The following is a 17861-nucleotide window of genomic DNA, read 5'->3' as shown; positions in this document are numbered from 1 at the left end:
TCCTTAATCACCTGCACCCCTTCTGGTGATCTTGTTCACAAGTAACCTTGGACCATTAGGTGCTCGACATAATATCTTTGGGCTACACCCTACAGTTCCTGGCCGCCCCTCCCTCCGTCCCTCTTCAGGAACCCTTCTCATGAGCAACTCCTATGTCTGGGGGCAGTAGAAGAGGTCCCTCGGGAAATGAGGGGGAAAGGGTTCTATTCCCAGTATTTCCTAGTCCTGAAAGCGAAAGGGGGGCTGCAACCTACCCTAGATCAGCGACGCCTCAATAAGCATCTCAGAAAGTTGAAGTTCTGCATGGTCTCCCTGGCCTCCATAATTCCCTCTCTGGATCCAGGAGATTGGTACGCCACCATCAACTTGAAGGATGCTTATTTCCATATCTCCATTTTTCAATTACACAGGCTGTTCTTCCATTTTGCACTTGGCCAGTGCCATTTCCAATTCACGGCACTGCCCTTTGGTCTCTCATCAGCCCGAGACTGTTTACAAAGTGCATGGCGCCAATGGCCGCTTACTTGAGGCGTTGGGATGTCCAGTTTTATCTGTACCTTGACAAATGGCTCATAGAATCATAGAATCATAGAATATCAGGGTTGGAAGGGACCCCTGAAGGTCATCTAGTCCAACCCCCTGCTCGAAGCAGGACCAATTCCCAGTTAAATCATCCCAGCCAGGGCTTTGTCAAGCCTGACCTTAAAAACCTCTAAGGACGGAGATTCTACCACCTCCCTAGGTAACGCATTCCAGTGTTTCACCACCCTCTTAGTGAAAAAGTTTTTCCTAATATCCAATCTAAACCTCCCCCACTGCAACTTGAGACCATTACTCCTCGTTCTGTCATCTGCTACCATTGAGAACAGTCTAGAGCCATCCTCTTTGGAACCCCCTTTCAGGTAGTTGAAAGCAGCTATCAAATCCCCCCTCATTCTTCTCTTCTGCAGACTAAACAATCCCAGTTCCCTCAGCCTCTCCTCATAAGTCATGTGTTCTAGACCCCTAATCATTTTTGTTGCCCTTCGCTGGACTCTCTCCAATTTATCCACATCCTTCTTGTAGTGTGGGGCCCAAAACTGGACACAGTACTCCAGATGAGGCCTCACCAATGTCGAATAGAGGGGAATGATCATGTCCCTCGATCTGCTGGCTATGCCCCTACTTATACATCCCAAAATGCCATTGGCCTTCTTGGCAACAAGGGCACACTGCTGACTCATATCCAGCTTCTCGTCCACTGTCACCCCTAGGTCCTTTTCCGCAGAACTGCTGCCTAGCCATTCGGTCCCTAGTCTGTAGCGGTGCATTGGATTCTTCCATCCTAAGTGCAGGACCCTGCACTTATCCTTATTGAACCTCATCAGATTTCTTTTGGCCCAATCCTCCAATTTGTCTAGGTCCTTCTGTATCCTATCCCTCCCCTCCAGCGTATCTACCACTCCTCCCAGTTTACTATCATCCGCAAATTTGCTGAGAGTGCAATCCACACCATCCTCCAGATCATTTATGAAGATATTGAACAAAACCAGCCCCAGGACCGACCCTTGGGGCACTCCACTTGATACCGGCTGCCAACTAGACATGGAGCCATTGATCACTACCCGTTGAGCCCGACAATCTAGCCAGCTTTCTACCCACCTTATAGTGCATTCATCCAGCCCATACTTCCTTAACTTGCTGACAAGAATACTGTGGGAGACCGTGTCAAAAGCTTTGCTAAAGTCAAGAAACAATACATCCACTGCTTTCCCTTCATCCACAGAACCAGTAATCTCATCATAAAAGGCGATTAGATTAGTCAGGCATGACCTTCCCTTGGTGAATCCATGCTGGCTGTTCCTGATCACTTTCCTCTCATGCAAGTGCTTCAGGATTGATTCTTTGAGGACCTGCTCCATGATTTTTCCAGGGACTGAGGTGAGGCTGACTGGCCTGTAGTTCCCAGGATCCTCCTTCTTCCCTTTTTTAAAGATTGGCACTACATTAGCCTTTTTCCAGTCATCCGGGACTTCCCTGGTTCGCCACGAGTTTTCAAAGATAATGGCCAATGGCTCTACAATCACAGCTGCCAATTTCTTCAGCACTTTCGGATGCAACTCGTCCGGCCCCATGGACTTGTGCACGTCCAGCTTTTCTAAATAGTCCCTAACCACCTCTATCTCCACAGAGGGCTGGCCATCTCTTCCCCATTTTGTAATGCCCAGCGCAGCAGTCTGGGAGCTGACCTTGTTAGTGAAAACAGAGGCAAAAAAAGCATTGAGTACATTAGCTTTTTCCACATCCTCTGTCACTAGGTTGCCTCCCTCATTCAGTAAGGGGCCCACACTTTGCTTGGCTTTCTTCTTGTTGCCAACATACCTGAAAAAACCCTTCTTGTTACTCTTGACATCTCTCGCTAGCTGCAGCTCCAGGTGTGATTTGGCCCTCCTGATTTCATTCCTACATGCCCGAGCAATATTTTTATACTCTTCCCTGGTCATATGTCCAACCTTCCACTTCTTGTAAGCTTCTTTTTTATGTTTAAGATCCGCTAGGATTTCACCATTAAGCCAAGCTGGTCGCCTGCCATATTTACTATTCTTTCGACTCATCGGGATGGTTTGTCCCTGTAACCTCAACAGGGATTCCTTGAAATACAGCCAGCTCTCCTGGACTCCTTTCCCCTTCAAGTTAGTCCCCCAGGGGATCCTGGCCATCGGTTCCCTGAGGGAGTCGAAGTCTGCTTTCCTGAAGTCCAGGGTCCGTATCCTGCTGCTTACCTTTCTTCCCTGTGTCAGGATCCTGAACTCAACCAACTCATGGTCACTGCCTCCCAGATTTCCATCCACTTTTGCTTCCCCCACTAATTCTACCCGGGTTGTGAGCAGCAGGTCAAGAAAAGCGCCCCCCCTAGTTGGCTCCTCTAGCACTTGCGCCAGGAAATTGTCCCCTACGCTTTCCAAAAACTTCCTGGATTGTCTATGCACTGCTGTATTGCTCTCCCAGCAGATATCAGGAAAATTAAAGTCACCCATGAGAATCAGGGCATGCGATCTAGTAGCTTCCGTGAGCTGCCGGAAGAAAGCCTCATCTACCTCATCCCCCTGGTTCGGTGGTCTATAGCAGACTCCCACCACTACATCACTCTTGTTGCACACACTTCTAAACTTAATCCAGAGACACTCAGGTTTAATCTTAATCCAGAGACCCTCTCATCAAGGGCTGTTCCCGGGATGAGATGCGATGTCATCTCAGTGTAGTTCACTCCACCTGTCATAATCTAGGTCTGTTAATAAACGAGGAAAAATCAACTTTAATTCCGGTGCAGCGCAATAGAGTTCATTGGGGCAATCCTCAACTCCACTCAGGCCAGAGCCTTCCTCCCCAAGGCCTGATTCTGAGCCATGACAGACTTAATCTCTTACATGTGAGCCCACCCTCTCACCACCAGGTTGTTGGGCTACATGGCAGCCGGCATGCTTGGCTTCATCTTAGACCTCTACAGACCTGGCTGGCATCGATTTACATCCCCAACAGACACAACATAGACTGCGTACTCAGGGAACTGGACCTGCATCCTGTTGTCCCTCACATGGTGGCTGCATCCTGTGTCGGTGTTGGAGGGAGTCCCCTTTGCGGCCCCATCTCCGTCGGTGACCTTGGTCTCTGATGCCTCGGACTTGGGGTGAGGGGCCCATCTGGGTGATCTCAGTATGCAAGAACGTTGGTCGAGTCATGATCGCCCCCTCCACATACACATCAGAGAGCTCAGAACAGTTGTCTTGGCCTGCTAGGCTTTCCTGCCTCATTGAACAGCAGGGTGGTTCAGATCCTGACAGACATAGAATCATAGAATATCAGGGTTGGAAGGGACCTCAGGAGGTCATCTAGTCCAACCCCCTGCTCAAAGCAGGACCAATCCCCAATTAAATCATCCCAGCCAGGGCTTTGTCAAGCCTGACCTTAAAAACTTCTAAGGAAGGAGATTCTACCACCTCCTTAGGTAACGCATTCCAGTGTTTCACCACCCTCCTAGTGAAAAAGTTTTTCCTAATATCCAACCTAAACCTCCCCCACATCACCGCCTCACTGTTCTATATCAACAAACAAGGCAGAGCCCGCTCATCAGCCCTTTGCCAAGAAGCTCTCTAGCTATTGGACTTCTGTGTTCACGTCATTCATCTCATAGCTGCACACCTCCCTGGGGCCAGAAACATGCTAGCAGATCACCTCAGCAGGACCTTCTCATCTCCCCACAAATGGTCTCTATGAGAAGTTCCCCCCAGGGACCTGGAACTGGAGTATCACTGAATCCGCCGACCCACTAGCCTGGGCTCCCACTTACCCTGTAATGCTGTGACAAGCTACAGACACACTCCCAGTCTCACACTTTCACCAGCTAGCCACAAGTTATGATTTCCACACACTGGTTTTAGACAAAACAAAAACAAGTTTATTAACTGCAAAAGATAGATTTTAAGTGATTACAAGGCATAGCAAATAGACCAAAGCAGATTACCTAGCAAGTAAACAAAAATGCAATCTAAGCTTAATCTACTAAAGAGACTGGATATGAGTAGCAAACGCTCACCCTAATTGTTGTTTTAGGCAGTTTGCAAAGATTCTTGAGGGGCCAGCTGCACTTGCTTGTAGCTTAAAAACCCCAGGTATTCCTTTCACAGGCTAAAAATTCCTCTAGCCTGGGTCCAACCCTTCTCCCCTAGTCCAGTCCTTGTACCCCAGGTGTTTCCAAGAATCGATTTGGGTGGGGAGTCAGTGAAGAACCATAATGATGTCACTCCCCTGGCTTAAATAGCTTTTGCATATGGTGGGAATTCTTTGTCTCCAAGCTTGGTTCTCATGTCCGGTCAGTGGAAAAACAGTTGTATTTCAAGATGGAGTCCAGTACCAGGTGACTTGGTCACATGTCCCTGTAGGGTTACAGCAGCCATGACTCGGAGGCTATTTGCAGCAGCCTCAGGAAGGCTCCCCAGGAAGGCTTCCTGGTGGGAGGTTAGCTTCTTCTAAGACCTATTGTTCTTCCTAGTGGCCCTTCCCAGCCAGCCATTTAGACTGATTGCATTCTGCCCAGTGGACATTCCACAGGTGTAAACACGTTTGTAATAGATGCATAGACAGTATTCCTAACTTCAGATACCAAAATGATACATGCATACAAATAGGATAATCATATTCAGTAAATTATAATCTTTTCAATCATATCTCACATGACCTATGTTGCATAAAGTACATCATAGTTATTCCATAACCGTATCACAATAATATCTCTGTGAAGAATATGGGGCGTAGTGTCACAATCTCTTTTTCCGGAGATGGTCAGCATCATCTTCCAGAGGTGGGGGACTCCTCATGTGGACTTGCTTATGTCCAGGCAGAACAGAAAGTGCCATGTTGATTTGGGGGATCAACAGAGGTTCCCTGTCGGATGCCTTTCTGCTCCTGTGGTCGGGGGCCCTCATGTATGCCTTCCCTCCAGTATCATTAATCCACTGAGTCCTCATGAAAATCAAGAGGACAGGACAAAGGTTATCCTCATAGTGCCAGCATAGCCATGCCAGCACTGGTTCTGCATGCTGCTGGACATCTTGGTGGCCGCCATGTTACAGCTGCCACTCTGGCAGGACCTGCTGTCCCAAAACCATGGCAGTCTTCTGCATCCAAACATGGCAGTGTTACATCTGATGGGTTGGCTGATGCATGGGTTGAAATGTGGGGGAACATGAATGTTTGGCCCATGTCCAAGAAGTCCCGTTGGGCAGCAGAAAGCTCTCTACCGGGGTGACCCACATGGCCAAATGGAAGCGGTTTACATGCTGGACCTCAGACCAAGGTGTTCAGCACAAGCAGGCCTTGCTGCAGTTGATCCTGGATTATCTTCTGCATCTCAAGCTCCGGGGTCTGTCTCTTTCATCTATTAAGGTCCACTTGGCTGCCATTTCAGCCTTCCATCCTCCACTCCAGGGCAGGTCAGTTTTCACTCAGGACATAACAGTCAGGTTTCTAAAGGGCCTGGAGTGACTTTACTCCCAAGTCCAGGACCCTGTTACTCCTTGTGACCTGAATCTTGTGGAGTCGCAGCTCATGGGTCCCCCTTTCGAGCCTCTAGCTTCCTGCTCCCTTCTTCCCTGCTCCTGGAAGGTTTCGTTCCTGGTCGCAATAACATCTGCCCGCAGGGTTTCTGAGATTACTCTTACCTCTGAGCCATCCTATACGGCATTCTACAAGGACAAAATTCAGTTGTGTCTGCACCCAGCTTTCCTGCTTAAGGTGGTTTCACCGTTTCATATGGGCCAGGACATATATTAACCTTTCTTCTTTCCAAAACCTCATAAGTCGGAGGAGGAGCACAGATTGCACTCTCTGGACGTCAGGAGGGTGCTAGCCTTCTACATAGAAAGGACCAAGCCGTTTCGTAAATCAAGGCAGGTGCCAATCCAGGATATCTGCAGGGCCACTTCCTGGTCTTCCGTCCACACGTTTACGTCTCATTGCACATTTACGCAGCAGGCCTGAGATGATGCTGGCTTCAGTATAACAATATTGCAAGCCGAATGATCATGAACTCCAAGCCCACCTCTGGAGATACTGCTTGTGAGTCATCTAGAATAGAATCGACATGAGCAAGCACTTGAAGAAAAGAAAACGGTTACCTACCTTTCGTAATTGTTGTTCTTCGAGACGTGTTGCTTATGTCCATTCCATTATCCGCCCTCCTACCCCTCTGTCGGAGTTGCCTGCAAGAAGGAACTGAGAGGGCGTAGGGCTAGCAGTGCCTAATATACTAACACATGAGCACAGCACTCCAGAGGGTGCCACTGCTGACCCCATAGATACTGCCAAGGCAAAAATCTCCAACGATTGTGCACGTGGACTTGCACACATCTAGAATGGAATGGACATGAGCAACACATCTCAAAGAACAACAGTTACGAGACGTAGGTAACTGTTTTTTCTTCCCCTCTGCATGCTTTTATAAAAAGGGGAATATTTAGCCTTTATGATTTAATCTTCACATGCCAAAATACTAAGGGGCCCATAATCTTAGCTTTTATCTTTTGAATGTGACACATTGCATTTGATAGGTTACATGGTGATTTACAGCCGTCCTGTTTTGCTGTTTTTCCCCATTCAGTTGTATTTCTACAGTTGCTTAGTATCTGTTTGCATACAATTAGTAGTAATTGTTTTGGACCAAGGAGGGCAAACTACAGCCCACAGGCCAGATCTGGCCCGTCAGGGCTTTCAATCCAGCTCACAGGATTGCCAGCCCCATGGCGCAGCGGGGCCAAGGCAGGATCCCTGCCTGCCCTGGCCCTGCTCCACTCCCAGAGGCGGCCAGCACCACATTCCTGCAGCCCCTGGGAGCCGGGGGGAGGGGGTGGGGGGCAGAGAGCTCCATGCGCTGCCTTCGGCTGCAGGCACCACCCCCCGCAGCTCCCATTGGCCAGGAACGGGAAACCGGGCCAATGGGAGCTTCAGGGGTGGTACCCGCCTGCCCCAACCCACCCCCAGGAGCCACTGCTGGACATGCTGGCCACTTCTGGGAGCAGCACAGGGCCAGGGCAGGCAGGGAGCCTGCCTTAGCCCCACTGTGTGCCGCTGCCATCCAGGAGCCACTCGAGGTAAGCAGCGTCAGCCTGGCGCCCGCACCCTGAACCCCTCATGCACCCCGCACCTCAACCCCCTGACCTGAGCCCCCTAACCCTCTGCCTTGAACCCCCTGACGCACCCATTCTTCACCCCAGCTGCCTGCCCTGAGTCCCCTCCTGCACCCTGCACCCCCTGCACCCCAATCTCTTGCCCATAGCCCCTTCCTGCATACCACACCCCAACCCCCTGCCCTGAGCCCCCTCCTGCACCCTGCACCCCCCTGCACCCCAACCCCTTGCCCATAGCCCCTTCCTGCACACCACACCCCAACTCCCTGCCCTGAGCCCCCTAATCCCCTGCCTTGAGCCCCCTGCCACACCCCTTCCACACCCCAACTCCCTATCCTCAGCCCCCTACTGCACTCCACACCCCCTCCTACACCCCAACCCCCTGCTCTGAGCTCCCTGCCGCACCCTGCACTCCCTCTCACACCCCAACCCCCTGCCCCAGCCCTATATTCATGGCCCTGCATACAATTTCCCCACCCAGATGTGGCCCTGAGGCCAAAAAGTTTGCCCACCCCTGCTTTGGATCATAATAGCTGAGGTCTTAATCTATTCCTACAAAATCAGTTGTTTTATTCTTTAAATATTTTTAATAAATACAATAAGAGCAAAAGATGTTTAAATATAGCTAAACTGATTTTTTTAAAATTTCAGATAAGTATTGGTTTCAGAGTAACAGCCGTGTTAGTCTGTATTCGCAAAAAGAAAAGGAGGACTTGTGGCACCTTAGAGACTAACCAATTTATTAGAGCATAAGCTTTCGTGAGCTACAGCTCACTTCCTCAGATGCATATCGTGGAAACTGCAGCAGGCTTTATATATACACAGAGAATATGAAACAATACCTATTCCCACCCCACTGTCCTGCTGGTAATAGCTTATCTAAAGTGATTTCCAGCACAAATCCAGGTTTTCTCACCCTCCACCCCCCCACACAAATTCACTCTCCTGCTGGTGATAGTATTGCTGACTATTAAACTTAAAGGCATGTTTAATATTAATGTTGCACACTTAGTCGCTTGTGTGGGCCGAGCTTATTGCAAACTCCAAAGGCTCCTTGCATTCCTCCATTCCACCCAACAAGCTCCCTTGTGCCACTCTCCCATCTCCATCTATTTTGGGGACTCCGTGCAACTTCACCTTTTCATGCCTGGAGCTCTATGTGCTCTTCATTCTGTCCTCTGCCACATGCCAGGATTCCCCAGTCTGTCCCCCATCAAGGGTTCTGTGTCTTCCCTTTCCCTCCACTCTTCTATACCAGGGTTACCCTTTCTCTCCATCCCCCACTCCCCATGTCATGTGTACACATGCATTCTCCAGTGCCCCCTATTGTTCTCTTCCTCTTATTAATCTTTTTGTCTATGAGATAAGTCATTCAAGGTGTCAATACTTTAAACCATTGGGAGGATAGGCAGAAATGAGATAGAGATGTTGCTGGAAGGTGTTAATGGGTGGCATCAATCAGTTTTTTTATCTATAGACAATTAAGCTATGACTGGGCTAATCAGGTGGCAGGTCTCCATGTGTCCCCCGTTTTTTCATTTAGATTTTCTGATTCTCCCCCGTATCAATAGGATATTGGCCAGTGATGTCTAGAACATTCCCTGAGGCTTGGGAATTGATCAGATGCGGCATTCAAAAGTTATTACACTATGTACAGACAGAGGAATGCCATCAAGTTCCGTGTAAACCCTTAGCAAAATTAGCCAATAGGTGTATTGTGTACTGTAAGGCATTATATGTTCTTGGTAATGTTAAAACCTCACTCATTTAATAAGAAGACATTCAGTCATATATCTATCTATCTATATATATAGATATATATATAAGAGCATCTTTCTTGTCATCCTTCTGCAGGTTCCACCAGATCCATTAAAGCTTTATAAAAACATTTACTTCTGTCATGGTTGCAAGTGCTACTTGCCCTCTACTGAATTCTCTGTGCCTGCTAATTCACGTACTGTTGGCAGGTGTCACCGTTGTTGCAAGCTCGATAATGAGGCCCGGCGTCGAGAAGCCTTTTTGAAATACAAGCTTATGCTAAAAAATCTCAGAAAATCTGAAGCTGATTACCAGGATGATGCTAAAATTGCTTATATAGTTCAGGTACTGTGTGAAAGGATAGTGCTGATAGTGAATATTAATGTGTTTGTGTTGAACACCATTTTTTCCTGTTTTTATGTATATATCACTGATGCTAATGGCAACTGGTCTAAGTTGTCACATAGGGTGGTAGTTCTAATTTTAGACAGTGATAACCAAAAACTACATACATTTCTTCCTATGATATGGAACAAATGGTTCTCTCTCGAATAGATGAACACGAAGAAACAGAGTTGCTCTTAGTATCTTAAAGTATGGTTAGACTTTCAAAAGTGAATGTAAAATAATAAAAACAGGAAAGAGGAAGGAGGGTCTAAGAACAGGACCAGGAGTCAGGAGATCTGAATTTATTCTTAGTTCTGCAACAGACTGCCTCTGTGATGCCAAGAAAGTCACTTAACCTTACTGTGCCACTGTATTGTTTATAAAATAAGGATAATTTATAATGGTGTTCTGAGAATTAATATTTGTTAAGCACTTTGAGATCCTTGGATGGAAGATATGATAGAAATACAAAGTATTATTTATTTTATTAAAATTACTAAAGTCTTGCATTGAGTTTTTGAGGAAGGAAAAAGCAGAGAAGTCCAGTTTTGAGCCTTCAATCTTACAGTTAGTAGATTTGTATTTAGAGGTTTCTGGATTTTATTTTTATTTTGCAAATATTTGTTAGAATTAAGATTTACTAAAGTTAGTTCAATTTTTCTAAACTGTTTAGTATCTTCTATAATTCTTGGCAATTATGTGATTTATCAGTGAACATGTTAACATTTGGAACAACCTCCTCATTCACACACACTTAACCTTTTTTAAAAAAAAAATCTTAGTTTTTAGTTAAATTATTATTATTTCAGTTCAGTTAAATTATTAGGTACTCTCAAAGCACAGTTTATCTAAAGTAATCTAAAAGCCCAAGATTAGCAGAACTTTCTCATGGGATTAGCACTAAGAAACTACAGTATCAACAATAGAAGTACACTTTTTGACTATTTTCAGTATGTAAAACATATTTCATATATTGTTGTAGTGCTTTACCAAAAAAACTATAATAGAAGAGGATTAGGCTTCTACTATTATCCATGCCTACGTTAAGAAATATTATACAAGTAAATAGATTATACAGATTCTGTTTGTTCTTATTAAGTACTTTTCCTGTTTAAGAATACTAGAAAGAGATTGTTTTTATTCTTTGTATTGGCACTAAATTACTGCTTGCCTTAAAATTTGGCTGTTCTCCAAAGCTCTATGACAAATTCTCACTCTTGGATCTCTGCTTCATGCATGTGACTAGTGGAATTTGCCCAGCTAAAGTCTTAGGCTGACAAGCAATAGCAGGCAGGTCCATGCCTACCTCTGCCTGGAACACTGGTGGCCACTAAATGCCCCCACTTATTACTTCCTTTTTAATGACTGACAGCAAGGAGCTCACCTCAGCTGGTGATGGCAGCCCGGCCTTGGGAACTTCACAGTGGCATCTGTGTATATGGAGTCTGTGCTTCCTCTAGTACTACTTATGCAGCTGCCACCCAGGTTCATTTAGTATTCTGAACATGCATCAAGGAGATGGTGAGGATAACAATGAGTCTACTAGAGGAAGCACAGACTCCATATACACAGATGCCACTGTGAAGTTCCCAAGGCTGGGCTGCCATCACCAGCTGAGGTGAACTCCTTGCTGTCAGTCATTAAAAAGGAAGTAATGAGTGGGGGCATTTAGTGGCCACCAGTGTTCCAGGCAGAGGTAGGCATGGACCTGCCTGTTATTGCTTGTCAGCCTAAGACTTTAGCTGAGGAAATTCCACTAGTCACATGCATGAAGCAGAGCTCCAAGAGTGATCAGATTTCTTTTGAGACTGGATTTCTGTACATTGTTGGTTCTGAAGCTTAATGCTAAACCAGTGGAAAGAATGATAGCTGATACAAAATGTGGCTGTCCACTTCCCTTGGTTTCGGCCACCATGAACACATCAAAATTCTTCCAATGTGAACAATAATTCTGGTTATGGTTCAGTCAACTTCCACTGCCAGTTTAAGATCTTGATCTTAATCTTCAAAGCAATTAATGGGTTAGGTCCTAGCTACATTCAAGATTGAATTTCCATCTGTGAGCCACCAAGGCAGTTGCACTTCTTTGGGACAATGAAAATCACAAAGCATTTCAGAGGAGAGGTCAAAGCAATCTTTTGAGGGAATACAGCTGTGGAATGGACTTCTAGAGAAGATATAGATTAATCCATAGTCTGACCACCTTTAGGAAATACAGCAAAACCATCCTGTCAGATCAAACTTTTCCACCATAACCAGAATGATTTTTCTTCAACATCAAATACCCCTTTTTTGAAGGGAAGAACTTATTTGTAGCAAAATTTCTTTAATCCAGTAAGATAGAAGAGCTAGGCACTATTGCCAGTCTAAATTACTTGCAAGGATTTCATATAAATATGGTGAAAGGTGGTACTAAGATGACAACAAGTTCAGGAAGCTTTTGTGGTGTGCAATGTGGCATCAAAAGAAGCTACTGTTTGGAATGGATGCTTGCTGATATGTCTTGTTGCAAGTGTCTGAATTTCAACAGAAAGTACAACAATAACTCAAGGACTTGCTATGAAATGGAGGGAACATATTTTGAGAGTGAAGGTGGACCAACCTTAGGAAGGCTAAAGAAAGTGAGGCTTGTGGGACCAACTTTAACGAGGTTCAGTAGTGTGCGAACTCTAGGGTACACAGCCTTAGCACAATAGAGACAAAAAGCCTTCTAAGCCCAACATGTTCCAAGAATCGTTTTGTTTTTCCCCAAGTCAAAAGTCTCAGTGGGAGCAGGACCAGGTTCTGGATTTGAAAGCAAGATGCATGAGAGTATAGGATATGACATTTTGCAAGAGTATTGGCTTGGAGTGATTCCAATCGTCCACTGTGAGGAATCTGATTTGTTAAAATGTAAATGCCATTATTTAATTAAAGTCAAGTGATTTCTTTTTGGGAGAAGGGGAAAAGGACCTACTTCAAGTGCTTGGTATGGAAGAAACCTTAGCTCAGTCTGTTGGCCTAGTAAAGAATCCTTTTGACTAAATCCTTCCTTCATTTTTCCATTATTCCAATGCAGAGAAAACTTGGTGATGGATTTGTGACACTCTGTACCTCGGGGGAACACCCAGTGCCCCCATATTAGGATAATAGAATATTAGGATTGGAGGAGACCTCAGGAGGTCATTTATTCCAATCCCCTGCTCAAAGTAGGACCAACACCAACTAAATCATCCCAGCCAGGGTTTTGTGAAGCCAGGCTTTAAAAGCCTCTAAGGATGAAGATTCTACCACCTCACCTGATAACCCATTCCAGTGCTTCACCACCCTCCTGGTGAAATAGTGTTTCCTAATATCCAACCTAGACCTCCCCCACTGCAACTTGAGACCATTGCTTCTTGTTCTGTCATCTGCCACCACTGAGAATAACCTAGCTCCATCCTCTTTGGAAGCCCCTTTCAGGTAGTTGAAGGCTGCTATCAAATCCCCCCTCATTCTTCTCTTCTGCAGACTAAATAAGCCTAATTCCCTCAGCCTCTCCTCGTAAGTCATGTGCCACAGCCCCCTAATCATTTTCGTTGCCCTCAGCTGGACTCTCCAATTTGTCCACATCCCTTCTATAGTGGGGGGACCAAAACTGGACACAATACTCCAGATGTGGCCTCACCAGTGCCGAATAGAAGGGAATAATCACTTCCCTTGATCTGCTGGCAGTGCTCCTATTAATACAGCCCAATGTGCCGTTGGCCTTCTTGGCAACAAGGGCACACTGCTGACTCATATCCAGCTTCTCATCCACTGTAATCCCCAGTCCTTTTCTGCAGAACTGCTGCTTAGCCAGTTGGTCCCCAGCCTGTAGCGGTGCATATGATTTTTCCTTCCAAAGTGCAGGACTCTGCACTTGTCCTTGTTGAACCTCATCAGATTTCTTTTGGCCCAATCATCCAATTTGTCTAGGGCACTCTGGACCATATCCCTACCCTCCAGCATATCTACCTCTCCCCTCAGCTTAGTGTCATGTGCGAACTTGCTGAGGGTGCAATTCATCCCATCATCCAGATCATTAATAAAGATGTTGAACAAAACCAGCCCCAGGACTGACCCCTGGGGCACTCCGCTTGATACTGGCTGCCAACTAGACATCGAGCCATTGATCACTACCTGTTGAGCCCGATAATCTAGCCAGCTTTCTATCAACCTTATAGTCTATTCATCCAATCCCTACTTTTTTAACTTGCTGGCAAGAATACTGTGGGAGACCGTATCAAAAGCTTTGCTAAAGTCAAGATATATCACATCCACCGCTTTCTCCATATCGACAGAGCCAGTTGTAAAATGATTGTGTGGTATCCAATGCAATGGATGTCATGTTGCGTGTCTTCAGATGGCTCATGATGCACTAAGCATTGTTGTTACAGTAACGTATAGTAATGTTATAGGTTATAATTTCATGTATGTAGTTATGAGCCTGAAAATGTATCCTCATAGCTTAAAATAAACCCAGGCAAAAACTCTGCAAGAGCAGAAAGGCAGTTCACACCTCATCAGTACAGCTATGGGACAAACCCAGCCCAGACTCTCAGGAACAAAGGATGCTGGTGTAGGTAGCACTAAAAGGATCTGTTGGACTCTCGAGTGAATCATCCCCCTCCTTTGGCCTGTTTGGGACTGCGATGAGGTAATGCTCACCTGACTCTGAAGGAGGGGCAGGAAGGGAGCAAAGCCAAGAGGGAAGAAAGAACATGATAAAAAGGAGAAATTGCCATGCTCTTCCTCTCTCTTCCACCTGCATTCATGTGGTTTGGGAAGGTTTGGAAAGTGTTTTGACTGTGCTCCTTAGTCGACCTGCTCCTTAGTAATGAATTTTTTCCATGTAGCTCAGGTTAGAGTATTTGCCTGCAGCAGGAGAGGGTGTTATGGTGGGACCCGCAAGGGAAAGGGTAAGGTCTCAGGAACTGCTGAGAGAATGGGAGAGAGTCTCCTTGATTCTTCTGCAGCTGGGAGAAGCCACATGCTTCCAGGTGGGAGGGTGGTGGAGACCAACTCCTGCACTGCAGCTGGAGGCAGCACCACATCAGGAAGGGATGGGGATGTTATGCTTGCTAGGGAGAGAACTGCCCAGGTTGTTAGCTGCCAGCAGGTCACAGCTGAACCAGAGGCCCCTCTTGGGATAACAAGCCTGGTACATATCAATTTCTTTGTTAAACTGATGAACTCATATAAGCTTGCTGTGTCCAGTAGGCATAACTGGTTGCAAGACAGAGGTTCCTAGGGTTGTGTCTGGGACCGGAGATATTGGCTAGTGTCATTCAGTTGCACAATCCAAGGAGCATCTTACATGCTGGAGACTGTGCATGAACAGCTCAGGATTGGGGGTTCTCACAGCAGAGCAGGGTAACACTGGCTCTCAGAGTCAAGGATTGGAGTGACCTAGCAGATCACCTGTCCAGATAACACCAGAGGGGAACGTCACAGGCGCATTATAGAAAAGCTTGCCAAAGTTCAACTTTAACTATGGCCCCAAACCATTTTTTGCTTCACAGACTATTTTTAAAAACTTAGTGATTTCAGATGACTAGTAATAAATGAAACAAAGTGAGATCAGTATGGGTGAATCATAACTTTAGAGGGGGAAAATATCAGATTTAAGGCCTGTATATACAGAACTTACAGTACAAACTGGCCAACCACTAGCTATTTTTAAATCCTGCAGCACCACCACAGGATGTCACAATCCCATGAGGGAGAATGAGTAACAATATCACTACACAATAATTAACTCTTTGTAGGATAGAAGAAGAGGATACGAAGGGAGAAGTGCAAAGCCTGTCATGCTTATCCTGGGGATAAGCCTCTTGATATTGCGCATTCTGGGTTACTTGTGTTTTGCCCCCTCCCAATCCTTCAACCCAGGTTATTCTGACTGCATGCTGAATTTGACTTCAGTAACATAGCACGGTACCATAACTTACTTATTAAATTTTAAACTAATTATGAACTCAAAAATACAAAATATAAAGGACAAGCATCAGTTATATTTATTAATGAGCAGGGACCAAACAAGTAGGGATGAGCATACAAAGGAGCAGAGAAAATGTAGATTAAATATAAGCAAATTAATAATTTAAAATAAGAAATTAAGCAACCTGTCAACACAAAGTATAGAATTGCCATCAGCAGAAATAATCCACAGTAAATTAGAATCTCATTTTTAGGGATGATCTAAGAAGAATTAAATCAACCCTGCTACACGACACTGTAGTAGGGTAAGCTAGATGACTCAAATGTTCACTATTCTCTACCCAAAATTATTCTGTGGCACGTACACAAAATAATTCTAATTCAAAGCATTTCCTAAGTGGTGGATAGGTAAGGTGACTTTGCTGGTAGAATTAAGCATGCTTTATTCTTCTCAACCTGCTTTCAATTACAGCAAAAAGATCTACAGTACATGGTGGAGAACATTTGGGGTTGTCAGTCAGCTCTTAGTGCCTGGGATGATCTCTATGATTTGGTTATGGTCAGATGGGATAAGCACTGTGAATGGTCTCCATGGAACACGGTCCTTCTCACTAAAGATGAGGCAAAAGCACATCTTAAGCTGCATAACCTTCAAGAGGTAAAATGGAACTAATGCAATTTTTCTTTTTATTATATTTTTCATTTTATTAGAATCTTGTGACTAAAATTTTGCACTTAGACCCTCTGCATCTTAATTGGCCCATTATAACTGCTTCATAAAAATAGTCCTGTAAATAATGACTACCCTTTTGTTGAGATCTTAGTAAGCTTGTCCACATCTGCTTTTTCAGAAGGATGACATTTAAGTGTCACTGGCACTTATTTGATTGATGATCACCTGCAATTAGACTATAAAAGCTTATGTGCTGCTCTGAGTTGATGATGTCACAAAATCTGCTATTCTTTGTTGTTAAAGATAAATTAAATTAAAAGAATTTAAGGAAATCCTTGAAACTACTGCCTTGAAACGGTTACATATTTTGTCAAAAGAAAAGTCTTCTATCTAAAGATGCAGTAGCCTGGCAGAGGTCCCACTCTGAGGAACCTGGACTTAATACAGTGGAATATTTAGTATTCCAAAACTCAAGAGATTACTTAAGAACTAGATGTATCAGGTAAAATGGGCTACAGTATTTCTTCTCTAGGCTACTGGTTTATGTTGGTAGTGACCTAAGGTCATTGCCATGTAGTGGCTGTTTGGTGGCCAGTTCAGTTCTCAGTGGCACATGACCATATCATGAAGCACCATCTCAGCACCAGTTGGCATCCTTCTTGGAAGTCACACCAGAGAACAGGAGGATTAAATGGGCATAGAAAATGAACTATCCTCTCATCCCTAGAAATTAGCCTTTTTTTAGAGAAGCAAATTGGTGGAAAGTGTTGTGGAAACTTGTGCTGCCAGCACCCATGATATACTTTTTTCTGTGCACACCCAGCTTGGGTTTCACTCTGACACCTTTTTGTGAGCATTACTTTTTAAAAGATAAAAATACATTTCAAACTGGAATCTATGAGTTCCTTCCTTGAGTCCTCACTCCTGCATTAAATCAACAAGGCTCCTCAGGCAATTGGGATCTCAATTACTCCTTTGTGCATATTGGTGTTTATATAACTGACATTATCCCTCTTGCCCTCTGTTTGGTAGGCAAAGGTTTTGATTGTGTGGCTATCTGGCCTGACTGTACCAATCTTGACATCATTAGACAAGGGAACATTCTCCACCAGCTGAGGCCCTAAATTTGTTTGTGTTTAAAATGAAAATTAACCTCACCCAAAATATTTTCATGATCTTTTACTTAATTTCAATTTTAAAAATTTAAACATTTCCCTTCTAATAGCTATCCATGCTACTAGTGATGAAAGTAGGGAGACCAAGAGACTAACATTGCATTTAATATCAGTTAATTTGTTTATGATTGTGTGGATTGCTAATCACCAGAAATGTAGTAAAATCTGTGAAAGTGATTTGATTAACAACACTCCTGGATTGAACTGCAATCTGAAATTCCAGTCCTTCTTCAATTAACCCACAACACCCTTGGTGTATTTAATCTA

At 44.8% G+C, this 17861-nt stretch overlaps 1 protein-coding gene across 3 annotated transcripts in view; it reads left to right on the top strand.

Annotated features, from left to right (window-relative positions):
- The window catches only part of IQUB (IQ motif and ubiquitin domain containing), a 56691-nt gene that overhangs the window by 37833 nt on the left and 997 nt on the right, over nucleotides 1–17861 (top strand). For 2 of the 3 annotated variants that reach the window (XM_084617861.1, XM_084617862.1), the window contains 2 exons: nucleotides 9516–9764; nucleotides 16219–16404. In XM_084617861.1, the coding sequence (XP_084473987.1) occupies nucleotides 9516–9764; nucleotides 16219–16404 (435 nt within the window). The remainder of the gene's footprint in view (nucleotides 1–9515; nucleotides 9765–16218; nucleotides 16405–17861) is intronic. The other variant, XM_084617863.1, reaches the window with a different exon arrangement.

The sequence above is a fragment of the Lepidochelys olivacea genome (genome assembly GCF_965140295.1).
Source record: "Lepidochelys olivacea isolate rLepOli2 genome assembly, chromosome: 1".
NCBI lineage: Eukaryota > Metazoa > Chordata > Testudines > Cheloniidae > Lepidochelys > Lepidochelys olivacea.
Note: the sequence above shows the minus strand (reverse complement) of the source record. Positions and strands in the feature narration are given on the sequence as shown.